We start from the raw sequence: 26,469 nt of genomic DNA on the forward strand, positions 1-26,469 counted from the left end.
TTGTCATTATTTTTTTTATTTTTTTCAGGCCTGGCTTACAGAGGTTCATGAATTTGCTCACAAGGATGTGGTCATCATGCTGCTCGGCAACAAGGTATTTGTAACTTCCTGCTGCGCCGCACATTTCTCGGAGTTGTGGCACCCACTCTGTTTGCCTATTAACTGAATGCGCTTGCAACATTTATATGTGAGATGTCTTACTACTGCGCACAGCTTTTTATCATTTTCATCACATATGCTGCTGTAAACTATACTGAAGTTCTCATAAGTACAACTTTTTGCTCATCCAGTGTACTGCTAGCCTATAATTCACTACTACGTTTGTCATTTTTATTCATTTGGTCTATTAAAGGGTAACTAAGCATTCAGCAAACTTCTGACATGTCATAGTGACATGTCAGAAGTATTGATTGGTGGGGTCCGAGCACTGAGACCCCCACCAATCGCTAAAACAAAGCGGCAGAAGCGTTCGTGTGAGCGCTTAGCTGGTTCGTTTCAGTTTGGCTTTTTACGGAAATCGATGTATCGGAGTACGGGCTCAATAGAAAGTCTATGAACCCGTATACCCGCTTTCCGGAAAAAGCCGAACCGAAACTAAGCGGCTCCGTGCTCAAATGAGTGTTTCTGCCGCTTTGTTTTAGCGATTGGTGGGGGTCTCAGTGCTCGGACCCCCACCAAACAAAACTTCTGATATGTCACTATGACGCGTCAGAAGTTTGAACGTTTAGTTACCCTTTAACAGATAATTCTTCTGTCTATATTCCCTAAACAAAACCGTTTGTTTAAAGGGTATGCCCACTTCTGCAACCCTTTTTTTTTTTTTTTTTATATTTATTTTTTTTGCTCCAAAACACTTAAATGAAATGAAAAAAATAAAATAATTTTGTAAGAAGGCCTTAGAAAAATCTTATTGCAGATCTTTGTGCACTAGGTTGATGCAGCTGCTACAAACTCTTAGGCCTCATGCACACGAACGTGCTTTTGTGGCCGCAATTCCCCGGAAAATCCACGGGAGAATTGCGGCCCCATTCATTTGAAGGGGGCCATGCACACGACCGTAGTTTTTATGGTCCGTGCATGGCCTGGGAGCCCGCACCGCAGAAAGAACGGACATGTCTTATTACGGGCGTGTTCTGCGAGTCGGGCTCATTGAAACAATGGCCGCGACCATGTTCATGGCCCACGATTTGTGGGTGGCTCCCGGCTGACAGTCCGCTGCCGGCCGACCCGAAAATCGCGGCCGTGCACATGGCTACGGTCGTGTGCATGAGGCCTTAGTCTGATCCCGCAGTCATGCAGCGTTGTACAGGCAACTATCAGATTGCACGTCCGTATATGAGAGCGCAAGAGGTGAGAAGAGACAGGTTAGCGCATTAGGGCCGCATTCACTCATAGCGTAATTGCTGTGGACTTTCCGTCCGGATTTGCTGACAGAAAAGCCGCAGCGTATTACAGTAACCGCAAAGTGGATGAGATTTTAAAAATCTCATCCACACGGTGCAGAAAATTTCCGTGCAGAAAGTAAAGAGGGAAAACAAAAGAACATTACATACTCTCCTCCCCTGGCGTTCCCATAGAGACGTGTCACTTGTTCCCCGTCTGGTCTTCGTGCGGCAGGCTTCCTGGGATGACCTATTATCCCATGTGATCATGGCAGCCAATCACAGGCTGCAATGGTCACATGGGAGAAAACCTCATCCCAGGGGGCCCGCAGCATAGACACCTGCCCTGGGAGGAGTCACGTTTGCTCTGGGAGACCAGGGGCGAAGGTGAGTGTATAGTTTTTTTTTGTTTTTTTTTGTTTTGTTTTGTTTTTCCCTCATCTGGGGTCTACAGTGGCAAATCCTGCCGAAATTCAAGACGAAATCAAACGCCATTTGTTTTGAACTTACAGCCAAAATTCCCCTCGGTATCTGGGACAGATTTGCTGCAGAGTTTTCCGCAGCAGGTCCGACCCGTGTGAACATACCCTAAGAGAATAGCCTCACATTCATCTGATCGCATGGAGCTTCTCTAAGCTAATTGTTGGGATTTAGATGTGAAGTGTAGGAAAGCGAGGCCGCTTTCTATAAAAGGATTATCTAGATGGGACAGCCCCCTCTAATGGTTTATATAGCGCTATCATATTTCTTAATGCTTTACAATAGAATATTAATTTGGATTAGAGGTTGTGCCTATCTCTGATCCTGTATAGTGCATAGATTATTTTTATATTGACTTTTTTGCTGGCTTGCAGTGTGACGTAACAACTGGACGAGTTGTTCGAACAGAAGATGGCGAGTCCTTAGCCAAGGTAGGAACTTAGTGTTTGCAAACCTCTAAACACCAGATCACCATTTATTTATTGATGTATTCTACGTTGTTGAACAACTTTTTAAAGTGTAACTAAACGTTCAACAAACTCCTGATATGTCACAGTTCTATGTCAGAAGTTTTGATTGGTGGGGGTCCGAGCACTGAGAGCCCCCCACCAATCGCTAAAACGAAGCGACAGAAGCGCTCAGCCGCTTTTTTTTTAGTTACCCTTTAAATACACTTATTTTGTACTGATCCTGAGTTAGTCTTATTAATCAGTGGCATTCATAGTTACGTAGTTTGCTATTGGAACAGTAAAAAAGCTTGATAACAGACACATCCTTAAGGGGGTTGTCTCAAGATGCCCCCTTTTTAAATTTAGGCTGGCCCACCGATCAGCTGATTGCTACGTATCCGGCAATACAGATCCTTTGCAGCGGCAGATCATAATTTGCAGATGAAGCGGCAGAGCGAGAGCTGTTCGTTAACGCTCACTATAATAATGGGGGACCCCTCTATGACATCATTATGCCTTAGAAGTGCATGTGTAAAAGGGTTGTCCTGGTGAGAAAACCCCTCAAACAAAAACTGACATTAATTTGCTGGAAGCAGACCACCGTTTAAGATGTTAAATTAAGTTATACCATCTTCCTGTATTTCTCACGGTTTTTAAGATCTCTGCTTGTCGTTATTCAGTAGGAACATTTATTGTTTACTTTCAGTGGATAATATTCTGTCCATAGTCATGTGATGGACACAGGCGCACGGCATGTTACCGTTTGTGTATCAAAGTTCTCTATTCTAACGCACCTCTGTGATCACATGACCATGGACAGAATTTTATCCACTGGAAATAAACCATGAATGTTTCAACTGGATCACAGCAAGCAGAGATCTTTAAAGAATTAATACAGAAAGTATATTGGACAATTGTGTCACTTCTAATTATACAAAAAAATTAACCTAAATTTGCGGAAACCGGACAACCCCTTTTAAGTGGGTTACTATGAGGCGGTGGAACAATCCGCTCTATGCTGAGCAGCAAGGAATGCTGAAAGATTTTATCCCTGAAGCCAGCACAATAGTATATGCAGCATGGAACTATAATACACGCTGTAACTCTACTTATATTGTATAAATCCTAAGTATTGTATTTACCTAAATTTTTTACGTTCATGACCGCCAATACTAGTTTTCACGGTGTTCAAGACCTTATTCTACAGCACTGCCTTTTTACGGGTGTCCCTTGCACACTGGAGCGAGTGCGCAGCTGTCTAATGACCGCTTAGCTCCCACTCTAACCGACGGGATTGTCAGAACCTCCAATCCCTGCCGGTTAACTCTTTGAATGCTGCAGTCACTAGTGACCACGTCATCAACAAATGGGTCCCCCCCCCCCCTTTTTTGATCGGGTCACCAGGGTTTCCAGTGATAAAATAGTTTACTGCGGAACCCCTGTACATAACATACATAAGTATGCTAATATATTATAAGTTTAAAATAGTTATCACTATAACAGCTCGGCCGTTTAACCACTTAGATGCTTCGATCAAAAGTGATCACGGCATCTAAGCTATTAGAAAGAGGGTGACCATCATCAGTCCCGTCCCCCATTTCTGCTACTTTTAAAGGCTATGTAAACTTTTTTTTTTTTTAATCTAAAATAAAGGAGGTCAATCAGTGTGTTTTATGCCAGGTCCAGGGGGCAGACTGGTTCAGTGTCATTGGGTCCTGCGGGTCTCTGACAAGCAAGATACACCGGTTATCCATCACATGGAAGTTCATAACTTAGATGTGATCGATTACAGGACCTGCTGACACTGAAACCGTCCGTCCCGCAGACCTGAAGAATTCAGGTCTTCGCACGGGATACAGAGCAGCTCTATCTCAAAAAGTAAAAAACACTTTTTAATTAACTCATTATAAAGTTGCACAAAACACACCGACCTATTAAAAATAAAAATATCACTTACATAGACTTTAAGCCGTGGAGCAGGTTAAGAATATCAAGCACTGGAATACATAAGTCTTGCAGTGATCAAACGATCGCTTGTTTAAGTTCCATAGGGGGATTTTAAAAAAAAAGTTAACATTTTTATTTCTTTTTTTGAATGGACAAAGAAAACAAAAAATAACCTTTTTTTTTCCCCCTTAAACTAATGTAAAAGTAACAGTTTATTTTACATAATTGGTATTGCCCAGCTGTAAAAGTCCGAACTATTCTAATATAATGTTGTTTAACCCGCGAGGTCGTCTTAGCTCCCCGAAAAAATGTAATGAAAATGTCGAATGTACCCCAGAATAATACGAATAACCACTACAGTTCTCCCTTCAAAAACCAAGCCCACACGCCACTCAGGCGACGAAGAATGTAAAAAGTTATGCAACACAATATGGCGCCATAAGCATATATTTTTTTTTTAAACAAATAGTTTTTTCTCTGTAAAAGTAGCAAAACAAAGAAAAACTCAACAAAGAAACTTGGTCAACGGAAAGTTACGGCTTTTAGGCTGGGTTCACACAAGCTTTTTTCAGGCGTAATGGAGGCGTATTATGCCTCGATTTACGCCTGAAAAGACGGCTCCAATACGTTGGCAAACATCTGCCCATTCATTTCAATGGGTTTGCCGATGTACTGTGCCGACGACCTGTCATTTTACGCGTCGCTGTCAAAAGACGGCGCGTAAAATAACAGCCTCGTTAAAGAAGCTCAGGACACTTCTTGGGACGTAATTGGAGCCGTTTTTCATTGAATCCAATAAAGAACCGCTCCAAATTACATCTGTAATTGACTCCCTGCAAAACGCGAAATGCAGGATTTGTTTTCTCCTGAAAACAGCTCCGTAATTTCAGCCGTAATTGACGTTATCGTGTGCACATACCCTTAGAATGCTGGCAGGAAAAAGCAAAAATGAAAAATTGCAGTGCTGCCAAGGGCTTAGAGAGATATACTAATAAATAACAAGAATAAAAAAAACGAAACATCTACAAATGTGTTTCTTTTTTCAATAAACGCAATTGTTTAGCATAAAATAAGTTTGTTACACTTTTCGTTATAAACAAAAAAAAGAAATTCGGAAACCCCATGACCCTAATAACCTGAGTAATTAATGTAGATTATTTAGTGTGAACAGTAAAAAAATAGAAAAAAAAAAAAAAAGACAAGTTTGCTTTTTTTTGTAAACGTATATTCCCGCAACATTTTTGTATTGGACATAAATCACTGTAATGTATATGTACACCCCCCAAATTGCGCCTACAATTTACACTTCCTCCCAGATTAGACAAGGTCTCATACAGCCGGATCAATGGAAAAAATGTAAAAGTTATGGCCGCCAAATTGTGATGAGCCAAAAAAGAAAAAAAATGTCATTAAGACCCAAACAGGCTTTGTCATTAAGGGGTTAATTCCAGGGGCGTAACTAGGAAAGACTGGGCCCCATAGCAAACTTTTGACTGGGGCCCCCCCCCTCCCCCGGGTGTCACACAACCCCCCCCCCCCCTTGTAGATCGTGCCTTTTTTACAAACCCCCCTTTTGATAACGCCATACAGCCCCCCTGTAGATAGCGCCATACAGCCCCCTTTGTAGATATCTACAGGGGGGGGGGGCTGTATGGCGCTATCTACAGGGGGGGCTGTATGGCGCTATCTACAGGGGGGGGCTGTATGGCGCTATCTACAGGGGGGCTGTATGGCGCTATCTACAGGGGGGCTGTATGGCGCTATCTACAGGGGGGCTGTATGGCGTTATCTACAGGAGGGGGCTGTATGGCGCTATCTACAGGGGGGGGCTGTATGGCGCTATCTACAGGGGGGCTGTATGGCGCTATCTACAGGGGGGCTGTATGGCGCTATCTACAGGAGGGGGCTGTATGGCGCTATCTACAGGGGGGACTATATGGCGTTATCTAGAGGGGGGACTGTATGGCGTTATCTACAGGGGGGCTGTATGGCGCTATCTACAGGGGGGCTGTATGGCGCTATCTACAGGGGGGCTGTATGGCGTTATCTACAGGAGGGGGCTGTATGGCGCTATCTACAGGGGGGGGCTGTATGGCGCTATCTACAGGGGGGCTGTATGGCGCTATCTACAGGGGGGCTGTATGGCGCTATCTACAGGAGGGGGCTGTATGGCGCTATCTACAGGGGGGACTATATGGCGTTATCTAGAGGGGGGACTGTATGGCGTTATCTACAGGGGGGACTGTATGGCGTTGCCTACAGGGGGGGTCTGTAGGGAACGCCCTACAGCCCCCCCCCTGTAGGGAACGCCATACAGCCCCCCCTGTAGGGAACGCCATACAGCCCCCCCCTGTAGGGAACGCCATACAGCGTCCCCCTGTAGGGAACGCCATACAGCGTCCCCCCCCCCCCTGTAGGAAACGCCATACAGCGTCCCCCTGTAGGAAACGCCATACAGCCCCCCCTGTAGGAAACGCCATACAGCCCCCCCCCGTAGGAAACGCCATACAGCCCCCCCCCGTAGGAAACGCCATACAGCCCCCCCTGTAGGCAACGCCATACAGTGTCCCCCCCCCCCCGTAGGGAACGCCATACAGCCCCCCCCCCCGTAGGAAACGCCATACAGCCCCCCTGTAGGAAACGCCATACAGCCCCCCCTGTAGGCAACGCCATACAGTGTCCCCCCCCGCAGTAGGGAACGCCATACAGCCCCCCCCCCTGTAGGGAACGCCATACAGCGTCCCCCCTCCCAAAAAAATGCGACCTACAGTGTGATAAAGACTTTACAGACCTAATAAAAGACATGTGTGATCGCTGGCATTGATAGGGAGAACGGGGGACTGAAAGTCCCCTGAAGTTCTCCATGACTAACCTCTGACTTCCGGCGTCTGTGTCGGCAGCTCACTAAAAATGAAAGGAGCGCTGGTCACGCATGCGCACAAGCGTGACCGGCGCTCCATTCATTTTTCCGAAGCTGCCGACACAGACCCCGGAAGTCCGAGGTTTGTGATGGAGAACGTCAGGGGACTTTCAGTCCCCCGTTCTCCCTATCAATGCCAGCGATCACACATGTATCCCCTATCCTGTGGATAGGGGATACATGTCTTTTGTTTAATGGCAGAGCGGGGAGATACCTCCCTGCTCTGCCGTACTGTTCAGTGGCGTCCCGCTGTAGCAGCCATAGCGGCTGCTAGCGGAGCCTGTGGACATGGTGGGGGGCCAGTGCAGGCGGGCGACACGGGCCCCCTCATGCCGCGGGCCCCGTAGCAGCCGCTACTGCTGCTACGGCGGTAGTTACGCCACTGGTTAATTCTATATGTATACAGCTGTATAAAGGGACTCTGTCACTAGTTTATTAATTCCTTATCTCCTAACTAATCTAATAGACTCTTTGCTGCTGATAACGACATGATTGTGATTTGTTTTAAAAAAAATAAAATAACTTATTTGCAAAGTTATGAGCATTTTTCTAAATATGCTAATTTGGCTCTAATAGCCAAATAGGAGGTGACTCTCTTCACTCTGGGCGGTGTAATGTTTTCTGTATGACGCTGTCCAATCAGCATACAGCTTCTCCCCCTTCCCTGCCCAGCAACACAGTGTGATCATATAGTATACAGCTTTCCATTCTCGACTGTTTTCAACTAACAATATCTCTGGTTGTGTCACCACTACATGACAGGTGTCATATGAAAGAAAGAATCTCATCTTTCACATGCCACCAGAACCTCTGTTCTAGGTGGTCCACCGCCCGAGATGTGGCTATTTTAAGTGATCCCCTTCCCTCCAGCCTCAGTCTCTCACACTGTGTGAAGCAGCTTGATGCTGATAGGACAGCGTCAGAGGCTGCGAGGAGGCTCCGCCTCAGGAGAATCGCTGGTGTTACCTCCCACTTGTCTAATAAAGGCTCATTTACATATTTAGAAAAATGCTCAACTTTGCAAATAATAAACGTTTATTAAAACAAATCACACTGCAGTTATCCGCAGCAAAGCGGATATTAGATTAGTTAGGAGATGGGGAATTGATAAACTGCTGGCAGAGTCCCTTTAAAGGTGAACATAAGCTTCAAATGCAGCACATAGTTGTATCTTCATGTTATAACTGTACGACAATGGCTATATTAAATATATATCACTTCTTAATCTATAGGAGTATGGAATCCCCTTCATGGAAACTAGTGCAAAGACAGGTGTGAATGTGGAACTGGCATTCATGGCTATAGCGAGGTAAGTATTGGGTGATCGGTGCGGATACTTGTATATTCTATCTATTAAAATAAAGTTTCTGTATAGTCGCCTTTCTATAACACTTAACCCAACTGTCATTAATATATCTGCTCCATATCGAAGGTGGCTGGTATGCTTCTTGGTGAGCACGCTGCGCCTTTAAGGGCATGGCCCCACGTGGCGTATTTCTTCCGCAACTGTCCGCATCAATGCCGCACAGAATCTGCGTGGTGGATCTGCCCAAAATTGGCATTAAATTGATGCGGACTAGCTGCTGCGTATTGAGGTGAAAGTACTTCCCTTCTCTCTATCAGTGCAGGATAGAGAGAAGGGCCAGCACTTTCCCTAGTAAAAGTAAAAGAATTTCATACTTACCGGCCGTTGTCTTGGTGACGCGTCCCTCTTTCGGCATCCAGTCCGACCTCCCTGGATGACGCGGCAGTCCATGTTAGCCTGTGATTGGCCTGTGATTGGCTGCAGCCGTCACTTAGACTGAAACGTCATCCTGGGAAGCCGGTCTGGAGGAAGAAGCAGGGAGTTCTCGGTAAGTATGAACTTCTATTTTTTTTACAGGTTGCTGTATATTGTGATCGCTAGTCACTGTCCAGGGTGCTGAAACAGTTACTGCCGATCGCTTAACTCTTTCAGCACCCTGGACAATGACTATTTACTGACGTCGCCTAGCAACGCTCCCGTAATTACGGGTGCACACACGTAGTCACCCGTAATTATGGGAGCCCCATTGACTTCCTCAGTCTGGCTGTAGACCTAGAAATACACATAGGTCCAGCCAGAATGAAGAAATGTCATGTTAAAAAAACAATACGCTCCGCAGCACACATAACCATGTACATGACATCTGCGGACTTCATTGCGGAACTTAGAATCTCCATTGAAGTCAATGGAGAAATTCCGCAATGAGTCCGCAAACCGTCCGCCACAGGTCCGCAACATCCATTGTATGCTGCGGACACCAAATTCCACACCGCAGCCTCTGCTCCGCGGCGGAATTTTCCGCATAGTCTAAACGAACACTACTAAAAAGCAATGGAGAAACGGGTCCGCTGCGGATTAACGCTGCGGAGTGTCCGCAGCGGAATTCCAGAGGCAATTCCGCTACGTGGGGCCTTGCCCTAAAGGGTTTATCCCAGCACATTAACGGATCACCTATCTACAAGGACAGATGAGTGGTTGACTGCTGGGACCCCCCCAACTGATCAAAGGTCCCAAGTCCCCTGAACGAACGGCGTGGCGGCCGCGCATGTGCGCTGCCGCTCCATTCATTCTCTATGGGGCTGCCGGAGATAGTCGAGCACTGTACTTCGTTTTTCACATAAAACCTTCTACAACTTTCGAATATTCCTCACCAAGATATTTGTTTTCGGTCAGTGAAAGAGAACACTTTTATTTACATTCAGAGGCAGAAAACCCCTACACAGCTAAGCCTCATGCTCCCGTCTGTGATCCATGGAAAGATAGGACATGTCGTTTTCCCGGACCCAATTGATCCGCTAAAGTGAATGGGTCCGTGAAAACTATCGGGTGCCACTCGAATGCCATTTAAAACGGCGCGAGTGGCACATCGGTCGTGTGCAACTGCCATTAGTTCTTCTCTGAGCTGAGAAGTGGATACAATTACTGTATATCCAGTGTAGGCAAACCTCTCTGATAGTTTGCTACAATGTATCAGTCCGTAGTCCAGGCTATTTAGCTCACAGAGGATTTCTTACGCTGGATACAATTGTATAAATATCTTTTTATAATGTCTCCTATCACTTTAAGAGGAATTGTTTGCCATGAACTAATATAGAAGATCCTACATGTTTTGCTTTGAAGTGTCCAGGACCTCAGATCCTCATACTGTGAACTTTTCCTACGCAGGGAGCTAAAGCAGCGATCCAGTAGCCCAGATGAACGGAAATTCCAGATTAACCAGTACATTGAGTCCCAAAAGAAGAAGAGTAACTGCTGTGGGCTCCTTTGATTGTGTTATTGAGATGTAAATAATTCCGGGTCTAGAAGACGGTAAATCTTGTTCCTCTGATCCAGAATTGACTCTAGCGCTATGGATCTAATCTGATCCACCGACACTGCCAAACTCAGGATTTGTAGGATACTCTGATGCCTGGAGCGGAAGCCCCTCCAAGATCGTTTACTTGTATCCCTGATGCCTTTTTAAGTTTTCGAAAAAAAAAAAAAACTCCTGTTGCATTTCCTCTTGTGTGGGATCCAATGACGAGGAACCTCATTTAGATAAGAAGCCTTCCCTTCTGCGCAAGAATACGGTGCCAAAATGGTTTATACGGGCAAAGGTAGTCCTTGTAACGGATAACACGTGGTACGTCATAATGCCATCTATCCGTGGCTTCTATGGTACGGTCACGATGCACAACGCAGATTTGTTTACAATTTACAAAGAGTTAATGTCGTTTTACTATTGATGAGACTTTTATTACAAGAAGTTTCCGGAGACTTTTATGTAAATAGACAATGTATGTGCTCGTTACATTTACTGCAATATTTTTTTTTAGTAACCCGCTCACGTTATAAAAAGTCTCACCCGTTGGCTGTTTACACTCGGAGCATTCGATTTGGGTATTTCATTAAGTACCAACTGTGGAATTTTTAATGGCTTTATAATAAAATATGCGGATGTCAATTACGCATTGGCTTTATTGGTGTATTTGACGTAGATACGGAAAAGATTTCCGTGGCAGACGATTCGGAACCTGATATTATAGGTGCAAACTTTTAAAAAGGGGTTATCCGCCCACAGCAAATGAAGTTTCCCATTCAATGACTTCAGGCAAAACTGTCAAGACCATAGAAAAACAACCGGACCGCAAAAAAGTAGGGATTGCCCCCCCCCCCCTTTTTTTTTTTTTTTTTTTTTTTTTTTTTTATAATTTTTTTTCCCCCCTCTGCACTTGCCAGTTCCACTTGGTACCACAGTTCCTACATAGCAAGTACCCCATTTGCCTTAACAGACGCCTGCTTTGCTCTGCAGACATTTCTCATGAAAAGCGACCGATTAAATCATCGTTATTGCTATTTATTTCCCTCTGGCACATAGCACTACCCATGCTCATCTTGAATTTTTGTGTGACCTCTGGAGATACACCCTCTAATCACCAGTTGACCGTGCACTTCACAACACCTGGTCGACCTCCCATATACCACTGGTAACCACCCCTGTTGCAGTCAAACTAGGAGGTTAAACAGGTCACGCTAAATGGGATCACATTTATTTAAAATGCATAGAAAATGTCATATTACTGAAATAAGGGCAGGTTAAAAACCGATTTCCATCAAGATGCAGACAAGTTACATGGTTAAATAGTAGGGGGGGGGGGGGGGTTTATCACCGGTGCAAAAATACTGATGGAGATTCACTTACACACCTACCATCCATGAGGGGGTGGCTGCCTAGAATTATACACACAGATGAGGCTTCTATAGAGTGCCAGTCACTTGGTTACGGGTAGTGTGCCATGCTGGCTAACAGCCTATTAGTCATGCCCATACTATTAGATCAGATGGGCTGATGTGGCGTCAGGACCCAGTGAAGTGGTGTCCGAAGCTGAAAAAGCAGAGAGCGAGAAAGTTAAGTATACAGGACGCTATATATTAGATTAATCCAATGGATAACGGCTTAACTTTTATTAATGTGGATGCTGCGCCTGTGGAATTTGGGTGAAAATATATATTGAGGGTAACCAAACGAAGGAGGAGTAAAATAGGGTGACTCGACATGTCTCGGACTCTCACTGTCCTAAAAATAAATCCACACAGAACTGTGGACCTATATAGTTGAACTGGTTGCCAACTGCCCACAGTATCTATATGGCAGGTATTCGAGGTCCTTTAATACCCGTGCCATAGTATATCTACGGCGTGGGCATAGCTGGCTGCCCAAGCGATTGTGCAGCTAAATATTGGGTGCCTGGCAGTCAGACTGCTTGGCACCCTGGAGAAAAGATAGCCGTGTTTTTTACAGCTTCTGTCTTCTCTGTTCTCTTGTACATAGCGCTGCCTCTATTGGGTCCAGTGATCATGTGACTGGTCACATGATCGCCGGGATGCTGCTAGTGTAACGCTAACTAGACCCAGTGCACGAAGCCCTCCTGCACGCGTCCTTCACCTTTTTCACATCCGTTTAAAATGAATCCATGTGTCCGTTGTGACATCCGTGTGGTTTCCAAATCACTCCGCATCCGTTCCGTTTTAAACGGACTTTGTGCTTCCGTTTCTCTTCCGTTTTAAACGGTCCGTTAAAATCCCATCTTGTGTGTTGAATGCAGAGAACTTTGGCACACCCTGCCTTTGCTTGGCAACGGCTCCGGGAAAAACAGACGGCACACGGATGCCTTCTGTGTGCCGTCCGTTGTTTTGATGGACCCATAGGCTTCAATGGGCACCGAACAACGGACAGAAGTAGGACATGTTCTACTTTTGACGGAACGGACGCATGCGTTAAAACAACGGAAGTGTGCATGGCCCCATAGAAATGAATGTGTCCGTGTGCTATCCGTTAAAAAAAAAAAACGGATAGCACCCTGAAGAAAAAAAAAACTGAAGTGGGCATGAGGCCTAACGGTGACAGTAGTCACTATAGCGTGGCTGATTTCCTGTGCAGCCCTGGTTAACCCGTTAGTGACTGCCCCATAGTGTTTTTACGGCGGCCACTAACAGGCTTTATTCCGATGCAATGGCCTTTTTACGGCGCTGCATCGGAATAAATAAACAGAGCAGAGAGCCGTTAAATCTCCCTGCCCTCAGCTACCAGAGCTATAAGTTTTTTTATATATATATATATATATATATATATATATATATATAACTTTTTTTTTTTTTTACTATTTTCAAACGAAGTCTAAAATAGCAAAAAGAATGTGTAAAAAAAAAATGATGAAAAAAAAGCAACCTGCATTGTCTACATCACAAAAATCCCGTTGCTAGCCTAACAAACATTAGGTCACTAGGTCTAACAGACTAGTATGTGGGTATTTCTTCCATCTGTAGTGTTTATTCTTTATAAGAAACAACTCGTCCTCCCCTAGATAGTAAAAGTACCTAATGTCTCAACATGGGAGATCCAGCTGTCATTCTTAGGAATCCCTGGCATTCAGCACTGGCCAACATCTTCAGCTGTGTAACAACTCTGCATGGATAGTTTAATTCTCAAGACTGCATTGACTGGAATTTATGGACTAACCATTTGCATTACTCTGACCGGTCCATACTAAAGTAATGTTATGACGAGGAGAAAATGTGATTTAAAGCATACCAGTCTTGTTGGGAGGTGACTGGGAATCAGACAGTGCTGGGCAGAAGCGAGAATGATACGGCAATTTGGTCAAAGTTTTGGAAGTGAGTGAATTTTGCATTGATTCTCCAGAATGTGAATCATTCAAGTGACCTCCATTAATAGTTATTTTTTTGTAAAACCTACATGTTCTCATTGAAGTTGTCATCTTCTCAGTCTTCACCGTATTTTACTTATCAAGCTACAGAACTGCTGTTGAAACCATATTCATCCATATTGCAGACTATGTAGAGAAGTCTTTGGTCACCCGGTCACTCAGAAAACCTCTCTCTCCCTCTTCCTTTTTGAAGTCTGTCATTCTGGTGTATGTTTTTCCCATAGTCACACCTTCTGCTGTCTGTGCATATATAGATTAGTGTACAAGAACTGAAGTAGAGATGCCCACGTTGTAGCCCACATGCACCTTGGGAGCCAGTGTAAAGAGCCTGGTTCTGTGATACTCAGAAAAGGAATGGAATTCACATTCCCGCAACTTCGGTTTGGGTCTTGGTAATTTACTATCCCCGGGGCTCCAGTGCGAGAAGGTTCTCTGGTAACTCCTGGATAAAACCAGGAGGGGTAACATAGTAGATTGAGTGGTTGCTGGTGGCAACAGAAGTTTTGACCTCTATCCAAGTAAGGATTATCAGTTAAAAGCAGTGCCAAATGGTGAAAAAATACAGAGTCACAAACTATAGCAAAGTCAAACAATCTGGGGAAAAATCTTATGAAGTGATGAGAAGGACATAGCAAGGTATAGAGTAAGAACCATTATAACTGGCACCGGAAGCAGACCAAAAGCCAATTCAAATAGGGCGCTTAGTTATCTGATGTGTGCGTTGTGCGTGCACTGCCGCATATCCCGCTGCCTGTGCTACAAGAATCAGAGCAGTGGCCACGAGGAGCAGAGATCGCTGGAGCCTGGCGAGGTAAACTCTTTACAGCCGGCACGGCGAACGTCTTCTTTTAGTATAGCCATTTGTTTCGGTAGAAGGAGCAGTCAAGCGAAAAACAGCTGTAAGTTATAGGAAGGCGTTTACAAATCTTAAAGAGTACCATGGGTAACCGCTTTAGGCTGTGTTCACATCACCAATGGAGACTCCGTTGCCGATTTTGTTGTTTTCGCCGGACAAAATAGCGCAGCATGCTGTGCACACTGTGAGGGAACCCATTAAAGTCAATGGGTTCTGTTGGGTGCCGTTAGTTCCGTCATACGACGGATCCGGTGGCTCTGGTTTTCCGTTGTTCTGCTCCTCTGCTGAAGCAGAACAACATAAAGCCCTGACGCAGATGTGAACAGAGCCTTACAAGAAATTGTAAACGACTGGAAATATTGTGATAACTGGAAGATGGTGATTAGACTGTGTGCTTAGTAAAATGGAATAAGGCTTCGTTCACATCTGCGTTAGAACTCCGTTCAGGGGTTCCGTTGGAGCTTTCCGTCAGGGGAACCCATGAACGGGGAACCCTGACTGAAACAAACGGAAACCACAGGATTCCGTTTGCATCACCGTCGTTTTGACAGAATCAATACCGTGTTTGACTGCGCTATTCATTCTGTCAAAACGACGGAACCCTCAAACAATGGTAACAAACGGAAACCATTTGCACCGGATCTGTCACCGGAACCCATGAACGTAGTCCTGACGCAGATGTGAACGAAGCCTAAAGTAGGTTACAGATAGTGAAGTTTATTATTCCCTTAGTACATGACTAATCATGTTGTTTATTCAGTAAAAAGAGCTGATGTGACAGTCGTCTGTTTATTCACAGTAAACAAGAATTCTATACATTGGCATAGGCGCTTATATTTTTTTGTTTTAAGAAATGATCGAAGCCTATTTTGAAGCCATCTAATGTTCCTGCTGTTACCAGTCCCTGCCATAGCCTATTCCACAGATTCACATTTCTCACAGTAAGGCCGGATTCACACGAGCGTGTGCGTTTTGCGCATGCAAAAAAACGCAGCGTTTTGCGCGTGCAAAAAGTCCATAAAAGCTCCGTGTGTCATCACCATATAGTGCGTGGCTGCGTGATTTTCGCGCAGCCGCCATCATTATGACACTTTGTTTTTATGTTTGTAAACCGTAAAGCACGTGGTGCTTTTCTGTTTTCATTCATAGTTTTGACTATTGTAACGCGCGGCGCACGGAAGTGCTTCCTTGTGCTGTGCGCAGTTTTCACGCACCCATTGACTTCAATGGGTGCGTGATGCGCGAAAAACGGACAAATATCGGACATGTTGTGAGTTTTACACAGCGGACATACGCTGCGTGAAAATCACTGACAGTCTGAACGGCCCCATTGACTAACATAGGTCCGTGCGACGCGCGTGGAAATCACACGCGTTGCACGGATGTATTATACGTTCGTCTGAATAAGCCCTAAGGCCTTACTCACATGACAGGGATAATTGCCCGGGTGTCTGTTTGTCTGTTTGCAGGGGCCCAGACTCCTTGGTTGTATGGGACCCAGAAAATGCTGATGGCAGCCCTAGGTTGGCACAGGACTCTTCTGCAGGAATAGATAAAAACTGCCTCTGAGGGGCATTCAGGGGGCAAGCTATGTTTGGTGCAGCGATAGCAACCGCACCCGGTGACTAAGGCCCTATTCACACCGCGTTTGTGCTATCAGCCGAGCATATATATTTTTAAACACTAAAAAAGTATTGAAACGTATATCTCGGCGTATACATAGACTATAATGGGTCAAACGTAGATCAAAATGGCATCCGTTTCGTCTATGTTTGTCATGGTTTACGTTGGGATAATGTTTTTTGAAAGTACTAAAAAGCGGAGTCTGCTTCGCTATTCTGTACTTCAAAAAAAGGCATACGTCGTCTATTGAGATCAATGATAAAAGACATTATGTCGCGTATACAAACGTAATGCTATGCGTTTCTATCAGTTTACATACAGTAAATCTATCTGGTTTATTTTTTTAGTTTTTTTTTTTTATTAGTGTTCACTTTAAAAAAAAAAAAGTATACGCTTTTTTTGTAGGTAAAAAACGGAGAAAAGTGTATACTGACGTATGAGTCTACGCTAAATGTACACGGTATAAAAAACACAGAAAATGGTACACTCCTGTATAAGTTTTCAATCGTCCACGTTTTTAGAGAAAAAAACTTATATGCTTGGTGGATAGCACAAACGCGATGTGAATGGGGCCTAAGCCACATAGGAAGTCATTATATAAGTATTAGGGTATGTGCACACACACTAATTACGTCCGTAATTTACGGACGTATTTCGGCCGCAAGTACCGGACCGAACACAGTGCAGGGAGCCGGGCTCCTAGCATCATAGTTATATACGATGCTAGGAGTCCCTGCCTCTCTGCAGGACAACTGTCCCGTACTGTAATCATGTTTTCAGTACTGGACAGTAGTTCAGAGGCAGGGACTCCTAGCGTCGTACATAAGTATGATGCTAGGAGCCCGGCTCCCTGCACTGTGTTCGGTCCGGTACTTGTGGCCGAAATACGTCCGTCAATTACGGACGTAATTAGTGTGTGTGCACATACCCTTACAACTCGCACGTGGTAGGAGAGGGACCTGCTACAGTTTTTGCATTGGGGCCAAGGAGCTTCAATTTACCCCTCTGGAGCCGCTTCTCTCCATATAATCGTCACGTTCTGACAGAATGTGATGTGAATCAAATATTATTTATTGACATTTACTCTTGTTCTTAAGTAGTTTAGCTGGGGAGCTTGTAGAGGCCTTCCAGAGAGCAGCTAATGTAAGCAGGGACAGCTGCAGTGTAAAGCATGGTGGTGAGCAGCAGTCTGAGTCACTGAAGAGACAGGTGTGTTTCAGAATACCTCAGACTTCTCTAGTAAATGATATGTAAAATATCTCGATAATACGTGATGTTTGGAACTGTTCTGGATTGGAAACTTCAAAGCTACATAGAGTTTTATGATCATAAGATTCCAGAATTACATCATCAGCGGGCGTTATGTAACTGATAAGGAAGCAATTAATGATTTTTTCAGTAAAGTTCAACATAGCGATTAACATCATTAAACTCTATTGTGTTTCTAGCCAGTAGCATTGATGAAATAGTTTACATTAGTTATTGCTCAAGTATTGACTGTCAATCTACAAACTTAAAGGGAACCTGTCACCAGCCTTTCACCTATTGAACTCTACTCCCCATTGCCGCTATCCCCTATCCTAAACTCCTCCTTCGACCGTAAATAACGGTCTGCAAACATTTTGCGCCTTATATGGTAATAATCCGGCAGTCTCGTTCGTTCCTCTTCTTATGCCCGCCCACCGCCGAAAACTGGCCCGCCCTTAATGCCGTGATCTCGTCTAAGATGGCGGGCAAGCGCTCGTCATGTATGGTCCGATACCCTTCCCTGCTTCGTCTGGGCCTCAAATCTAGTTACTGCGCATGCGTCGCTTTGGTGTCCCATTGTGCGCACGCACCAGAGCAGGACATCGATGCGCAAGCGCAGGATTTCGTGTGTGCTGGGGGGGGGAGGCGTGGAGCTGTCAATCAAACGTAAACAGGCGGGGTTAACGCGGAAAGGCTTGAGGAATGAAGATATGACGCTTTTTGAACTAAGGCCCCACGCACACGACAGTATTTTTCCATTAGTAATTACGGACCCATTCATTTCTATTGACCACGGACTATTTAACTGATGGGTGTCCGTGCTGAAAAAATGATAGAACTTGTCCTATTCTTGTCAGTAATTACGGCACGGACTCTCCCATAGAAGTCTATGGGAGCTTCCGTAAATACAGACGGCTACTGATGTGCATCCGTATACTGTCCGTATTTACGGGAGCATTGCTAGGCAACATGTTGATGACATCATTTGCAACCTCCCTCTTTTTGTACGGCTCCGTATATACGGATGGAATAAGGACCGTATTTACAGACACTCTTCCGCATATACGGATGAAATAAGGATGCTTACGGATCCGGATTTACGGACAGTATTTCGGGATAGATGAAAGTACTGTCGTGTGCTTGGGGCCTCAGATATGACTCTTTTATGCTCATTAGCATACGGCACGGGAACACTTAAAAATGGAATAGTAAAGGTACAGAGCTACTTAGAAGATAATTATAGATTGCATAAAAATTATTATTTTTCCGCTAACCTAGCAGTATAAGGGCTTGTTCTTTTGCGGGATGGTCTACATTTTTTAATAGAACCGTTTTTGGGTAGAATATAATTTATCAATTAACATTTATCATTATTTTATTTATTTTTTGTTTAAAAAAAGAGTTTTATTAGCGAGTAATAACAGCAAGGATATACAAACAAAATCCAATGAGCCTACGCAGAGGCCAATAGACCATATTTGCACAAATAGAAAGAAATGCAACATAAAATAAAAAATAAATTAAGGTAGAACAGAGGAAAAGAAGCTATATACCATAGAAATATTCACATGGTCACATGTCTGAGTACAAAAGTAAGGTAAGAGCTCGGCAGGTTACACAAAGTATTAGAAGGGCACAATCCTGAGTATGGTCATACAATAAAATATGTTGGAGGATAAAAAAAAAACAGGAATGAAGAGCTATAAAACGCTTACAGGGACATTCCTTTGAAATCCTTTTAAAGAGTTAAATGATATGAACGATGAGAAGAGTGGGAGGAGAGTATCCAAGGTTGTCACAACTTATCATATTGTTCCATCCTATCGGTACGGACAGCCTCAATTTTTTCATATATAGCTATTTTATCCACGCTATTCTTGACCTCGGAAAGGGAAGGGTTAGCGGTCTTCCATTTAGAAGCAATGTGGATACGGGAGGCTAAAAGTATATACTGAGCCTACTTAAAGGAGGCATAGCGTAATCCTATGGGCTTGTCTCCTAACAAACAGACAGAGGGCACCTTATGAAAATTGAAGCCTAAAACATCAGAAATGAGTTGACATATGGAGTCCCAGAATGAACTCAATGGGGCACCCCACCACGTGTGATACATGGAACCCATAGAGCTACAGTTCCTAAAACAGAAAGGGTAGGTCGCTGATGGATAAAGTGAAGCCGTTCAGGCACTAAATAGGTTCTATGGAGACTCTTCATAGATGTCTCCGATTAGTCAACTTGCCAACTGCCTTTATGTAGAAATCCACAACAATTTCTCAATTTTTCTAGAGAAAGTTGGCATTGGATGTCCTCCTCCCACTTCAACATATAAGGTAATTTTTGCCTCTCTGGTGGAGAAATTAAGAAAGAATATACGTAAGGCCCACTCGTTCAAGAGGATATGGAATAAAGCGTTCCAGAACAGAACATTTCCTATTGTAGAACGCCAAAATGAAAGGATCTGTACTAGTCTGAACTCCTCGCTCAAAGGTGGGTTGAATCGTTCTCTAAATTGGGTTGAGATGAGCTTACCATTGGATAAAACTTTTGCCAGTTTAGCACAACTGGGACATGATACTATATGAGGGCACCCTGGCGGCATAATACTGTGTGGGGGAACTATGGGGCAAGATACTATGTGGGGGCACTACAGGGCATAATACTGTTTAGGGGGACTACTGGGACATGATACATTGTGGGGGGCACTAAGGGCGCATCATTACTGTGAGGGGGCACTAAAACGGCCATAAAAAGAGGGCACTATGAAAGTGTGTGTGGTACAAAGGAGCACTATTACAGTTTTTTACCTAAAGGAGGGAGCTATTACTGTGTGGGGGCACAAAGCGAACTGGGTTTGAATGGACAAAGATTGGGCGCAGTTAGAGGCGTGCCTTAAGATTAACAATATTTGCCGTGCTGTGCGTGCCGCATGAGTTGTCTCTCTTTACGATTGTTGAAGGTTGGAAGGTATGTGTTTACATTAGCACATGTCTATCATAAATTTTGATATTGCTACAGGGGAGGAGCCACCACCAATCTATATAAGTCTTCACCACCTTCATCCGCACACACACACACACACACACACACACACACACACACACACGCCCTGTATATGACACTTGCCACACACACATGTGCCACTCACATATAGGACACATGCCGCACATGATCAACTCACATAATTATACACTTAACACATGCGACATACGCTCCATTCACAAGCTCGCTGCCTAGGTCATGAAGAGTGCGACTGTGATGAAATCTGGCAAAGAACTTTCCCTCCACCCAGGCTAGCAGACCTCCATAAACCTTGTTACATTGGTTTGTTTAATGTCACAACAATGGCTGCCCATAACAGGCACCTGCTGATACTGGTTGCGGGTAATCCGTTTCTGCTACACACAAAAAAATTCAACAATCACTTAAACACCTTCTTAACACCGACGTCACATCTCGTCTGGGCAGAATGCCAATTTCCTCCCTAAACCCAGTTCCATGAACAGCTGTACTGCAATGCCAGCACCTCATACTGTGTATCTGATCATTTTCAGGTCCATGGTATATGTAAATGGGTAGCATGGCCGTGGTCTAGAGTCCAATGTCTTTCTCAAAGAAATGAAGACTTGGTGTAAACTTTTAGCTTGCTTTTCTAATACTACGATCATTATGGGGGAAGCTCTGTTCCTGCACATAGAGTCCCTACATTCCCTCCTAACATTCCTTGGATACTTTAGGCTGCTCATTAATCCAAAGAGCAAAGTCCCTCTGCTGAATCTACTAATCACTCACCAAACTCCAGTCTCTTCCTCCTCAACATACAACAGTCCTAACTTGAAACAACATGACATTCACAACCCTTTCCCATGTGCCCTATTAGGGCATAAGTACTTCATAGAGGGGGAGTCCCCCACTCGGACCCCCCTCTATTCGCTTTGGGGACCGACCAGCAATATATTCATGGTCGGCATATTACAATACTACATATACGTGTGGCCGGCTGTCCGTCAGGGGTTTACGAAGCCGGGCCCACGGTATTCGGCTCATCACAGGAAGGCTTCAATTGAAAAAGAGGTCTTAAGACCACTCATTGAATTTATATTTTAACAAGCTGCTTTGTGATTCTAAAAAAGTTCAGTTATCCTTTATATAATGGTTTGCTTCTTTTATATTAGTGTTCCTTAAAAACTTACCTAAACATTACTGACAAATAGGATTTTGTTAGGTGTCCTTCTAACGCACCTGTCAGCCATAGGCTATAATGGCGGATAAGCCATGAAAAGCTGATTAACGGATGCAGTTTCATCCGCCACCCATAGGCTAACATTTTTAAAAAGTATAGGTTCTTTTACTGGACTTCGCAGGATGGAATAGTGTAATCTACCACACTATTCCATAACTTTTTTTTTGCTGATGAGTGCTGGCCAAACAGTGGCCAAAAGGACGCTCTATTGGGCTTCGTCTGACAATGGAGCCCTATAGATATGTTTAGCGTGTACGTCGGGAGCTTTTTCATCGTACATGCTAAACTTAAACAAAAACGGAATGTGAAAAGCCCCTTAGGCCCCATGCACAGGAACGTGCTTTTGCGGCTGCAATTCCTCCGAAAATCCACGGGAGAATTGCGGCCCCATTCATTCCTATGGGGCCATGCACACGACCATGGTTTTCACGGTCCGTGCATGGCAATGGAGCCTGGACCGCAGAAAGAACGGGCAAGTCTTATTACGGCCGTGTCCAGTTTCATTGAAAATAGTGGCCGCAGCCATGTGCACAGCCCGCGATTTGTGGGCGGCTCGTGGCTGTCACTCCGTGGCCGGCCGACCCGGAAATCACGGCCGTGCACATGGCTACGGTCGTGTGCATGAGGCCTTAGTCAGTTTAACAATATTCATGTTTTCCGCTCTAAGGTCTGGAGCCTACATCGATGGTACATATTAGAAGGATCTCCCAATGTACACCTGCAACAGGAGGCTGCAACGTATCCCATTAAATAGACATACAGTGGGATATGACGCTAATAGGCTCTCATTTAAAAAAGAAACACTCTTCTGAGCTCCGTCGGGTGAATGGAGCCCTATGTGTACGTTTGGCATAAACGCCTGAAGCTTTTCCTGACATATGCGCCAAACTTAGGTTTTTAACGTGATGTGAATATAGCCTTACTAGGTAAATCTCTGTCCTGCTTCACTGAGTACAGCATGCTTTAGAAGACATGCAATTTGTTATCTCAAATCTAATTTAAGTATTGTTCATGTATAATATCAAATTTCCACTCTTTTTAATTTTGTGCACCCTACTGCCTCTTTAACGCTTTTATCCTTCCAATCTTAATCAGTTAAGACGCTTTTAAATATCATTTGACAGTTTACATATAGACATAATCTGCATGAAAACATTGTAGATACACTGCATTAATTATCTTGTGCTGATCCTTAGCTACAGTCTGTATTATACTTCAGAGCTGCATTCCCAATTCTGCTGGTTGTCATTAGAAGCAGTCGACAGTGGGCCTGATTTCCACAGTACAAATCACTAGTGTAAGCTCTGTGCAGAAATTTAACCAGCGAGGAATACATCTCTAAAGAATGCAGAATTGTGAAAGCAGCCCTTGGCATTAACGGCTATGTACACCATTGAATTTTTTTATAAATAAAGATGTCTATCACTGTTTTGTGCAACTTTATTAATACTTTTTATTAAAAATGATCTTTACTTTTTGTGATACATCTGTTTTGTATACTGTATACAGAGAAGCTGCATCCAGCGCTGAAACCTGTAAGCGTCAGGTCAGCGGCACTGACTGGTTCAGCGTCGAGCCGTTACCGATCATACCTAAGTTCATAACTTAGATGTGATCGATAACACGTGGATCACGCAGGACCCGCTGTCATTGAACTCATCAGTGCCGATAACCTGGGAAAAAAGTGCAATTTTGGTTTCATCAGACCACAGAATCTTGTTTCTCACAGTCTGAGAGTCCTTTAGGTGCTTTTTTGCAAACTCCAGGCGGCTTTCGTGTGTCTTTTACGGAGGAGAAGCTTCTTTCTGGCCACTCTGCCATGAAGCCCAGATCAGTGGAGTGCTGCAGTGATGGTTCACCTTCTGGAAGTTTCTCCCATCTGCACACAGGATCTTTAGTGCTCAGCCAGAGTGACCATTGGGTTATTGTCACCTCTCTTACCAAGGCCCTTCTCCCCCGATTACTTAGTTTGGTGGGGCAGACGCTCTAGGAAGAGTCCTGGTTGTTCCAAACTTCTTCCATGTAAGAATTATGGTGGCCTTCCCCTGCTCTTGGGAACTTTCAGTGCAGCAGTTATTGTTTTGTACCCTTCTCCAGATCTGTGCCTCCACAATCCTGTCTCTGAGCTCTACAGGCAGTTCTTTCCTCCTCATGGCTTGGTTTTTGCTCTGATATACATTGTCAGCTGTGAGACCTTATATAGGCAGGGGGGTGTCTTTCCAAATCATAACCAATCAAATTAATTTACCACAGGTGGACTCCAATCAAGGTGTAGAAACATTTCATAGATGGTCTAGAGAAATAGGAGGCCCCAGAGCTAAACTTCAAGTCTCATAGCAGAGGGTCTGAATACCGGAATATGTCCATGCAAAATTTGAGTTTTTCATTTTTAATAAATTTGCGAAAATTTCTAAAATTCTGTTTTCACTTTGTCATTATGGGGTAATGAGTGCAGAATGATGGGGAAAAACTTGAATTTGTTTTTATTTTAGCACAAGGCCCCAACATAAAATGTGAAAAATGTATAGGGTTTGAAGACTTTCCGAATGCACTGTACAATCCAATCAGTGAACCTTAAGGGGGGATTCACACGAGCGTGTATTCGGTCCGTGCGGGCCGCGTGGTTCAATACAAGTCTATGGGGCATTACAGACAGTCCGTGCTTTTTGCGCAGCGTTTGTCTGCTGCGCAAAAAGTGCGACAGGTTCAATAACTCTGCGTATTTCGCACATTACGCACCCATTGAAGTCAATGGGTGCGTGAAAACCACGCAGGTTGCACGGAAGCACTTCCGTGCGAACCGACTGAAACAGCGCACCAGCTGTCAAAAGGATGAATGTCAACAGAAAAGCACCACGTGCTTTTCTGTTTCCGAACATCCAAACGGAGTGTCTTTGCGATGAGCGAAGCCGAACAAGCGAACCGAACTTCACCGGGTTCGGCCGAACTCGTTTTGGCCGAACCCGGCAAAAAAATTATCGGTACGCGACGTCAGGAGATAGTCATTGTCCATGGTGCTGAAAGAGTTAAACTGTTTCAGCACCCTGGACAGTGACTTCCGATCCCAATATACATGAACCTGTAGAAAAAAAACCGAAGTTCTGACTTACCGATAACTCCCGGCTTCTTCCTCCAGTCTGACCTCCCGGGATGACAATTCAGTCCAAGTGACAGCTGCAGCCAATCACAGGCCAAGCACAGGCTGCAGCGGTCACATGGACTGGCGCGTCATCCAGGGAGGTGGGGCCCGATGTCGAGAGGCGCGTCACCAAGGACGCGTCACCAAGGCAACGGCCGGGAAGTTCTCGGTAAGTACGAACTTTTTCTTTTTTTTCAACAGGTTTTTCGATATTGTGTTCGGCATTCACTGTCGAGGGTGCTGAAAGAGTTAGCTCTTTCAGCACCTTGGACAGTGACGGGCGTCGACTAGCCTCATCTCTATGATGGCGGCTGCGCGAAAATCACGCAGCCGCGCATCATACACGGATGACACACGCAGCTGTCAAATGTTTTTTGCGCGCGCAAAAACGCAACGTCCGTCTGTATCTGCCCTAAGGCTGAGTTCCCACGTAGCGTAAACGCTGCAGAATTATGTGTGGAAATTTGGCAGAATTTACAGTAGCAGCAAAGTGAATGAGATTTGAACAAATCTGCAGCGAAAACGTTCATAAATTGACCTGCGGTGTATTTTTTAAATTCGCATCATGTCAATTTATGCTGTGCCCCCATACAGTATAATGCCCCCATAGCTGCCACCATACAGTATAATGCCCCATACAATATAATTCCCACACAGATGCCCCATACAATATAATGCCCACACAGATGCCCCATACAGTATAATGCCCACACAAATTCCCCCATGCAGCATAATACCCAATAGCTGCCCCCACAGTATAATGCTCCCCATAGCAGCCCCCACAGTATAATGCCCCACGCAGTATAATGCCCCCTCCTAGCTGTATAATGCTCCTATAGCTGCCACCATATCAGCCCCCCTTCCCTACCCAGTATAATGCCCCATAGTGTCTAATAGAAAAATAATAACATAATTACTTACCTATCCCCGTTCCCACGACGGGTGGAGGATCCTTCTCCTATGGTCTGTGCTGTGAGTGACTCGGATGCCGACAGGCGCGATGACGTCACTACATCGCGCCTGCCTGCCCGGAGCCGCGTATTCGACCTGTGGGAACTCGGCCTCAGTATGACTGGGATCTGGAACCTTTTTTTATTGGGAAGTGCTGTAATTATTATTGTAATTAATACTGTAATACATTGAATTAAAAACTTTTCTTCGTGTATGAGCGCTCAATGTGGTGCGATTTTCTGACGGAATGTACTGCGGGTTCCAGGTCGGATACGCTGCGTGATTTTTACGCAGCGTATCCGACCCGTGGGAACCCGGCCTTACTCTTACATATTTGTGTTCTGTTCCGACGGGCCGGTTTTTTACGCGCCCGTTTTTCAAAACGGCCGCGAAAAAGAAGTGCATGTCACTTCTTGAGCCGTATTCAGAGCCGTTTTTCATTAACTCTATAGAAAAACAGCTCCAAAAACGGCCGTAAAGAACGCAACTACAACGCGAGTTT

General features: G+C 44.6%; 1 protein-coding gene across 5 annotated transcripts in view; it reads left to right on the top strand.

Annotated features, from left to right (window-relative positions):
* RAB37 (RAB37, member RAS oncogene family) overlaps positions 1-11,149 on the top strand; it is a 59,225-nt gene extending 48,076 nt beyond the window's left edge. For all 5 annotated transcript variants that reach the window (XM_075846410.1, XM_075846413.1, XM_075846412.1 and 2 more), the window contains 4 exons: positions 29-94; positions 2,237-2,293; positions 8,411-8,487; positions 10,369-11,149. In XM_075846410.1, coding sequence (XP_075702525.1) covers positions 29-94; positions 2,237-2,293; positions 8,411-8,487; positions 10,369-10,471 — 303 coding nt within the window. In that variant the 3' untranslated portion in view covers positions 10,472-11,149. The remainder of the gene's footprint in view (positions 1-28; positions 95-2,236; positions 2,294-8,410; positions 8,488-10,368) is intronic.
* The last annotated feature ends 15,320 nt before the right edge of the window (positions 11,150-26,469 follow it).

This window comes from Rhinoderma darwinii, chromosome 13 (assembly GCF_050947455.1).
Source record: "Rhinoderma darwinii isolate aRhiDar2 chromosome 13, aRhiDar2.hap1, whole genome shotgun sequence".
NCBI classification, from domain to species: Eukaryota; Metazoa; Chordata; class Amphibia; order Anura; family Rhinodermatidae; genus Rhinoderma; species Rhinoderma darwinii.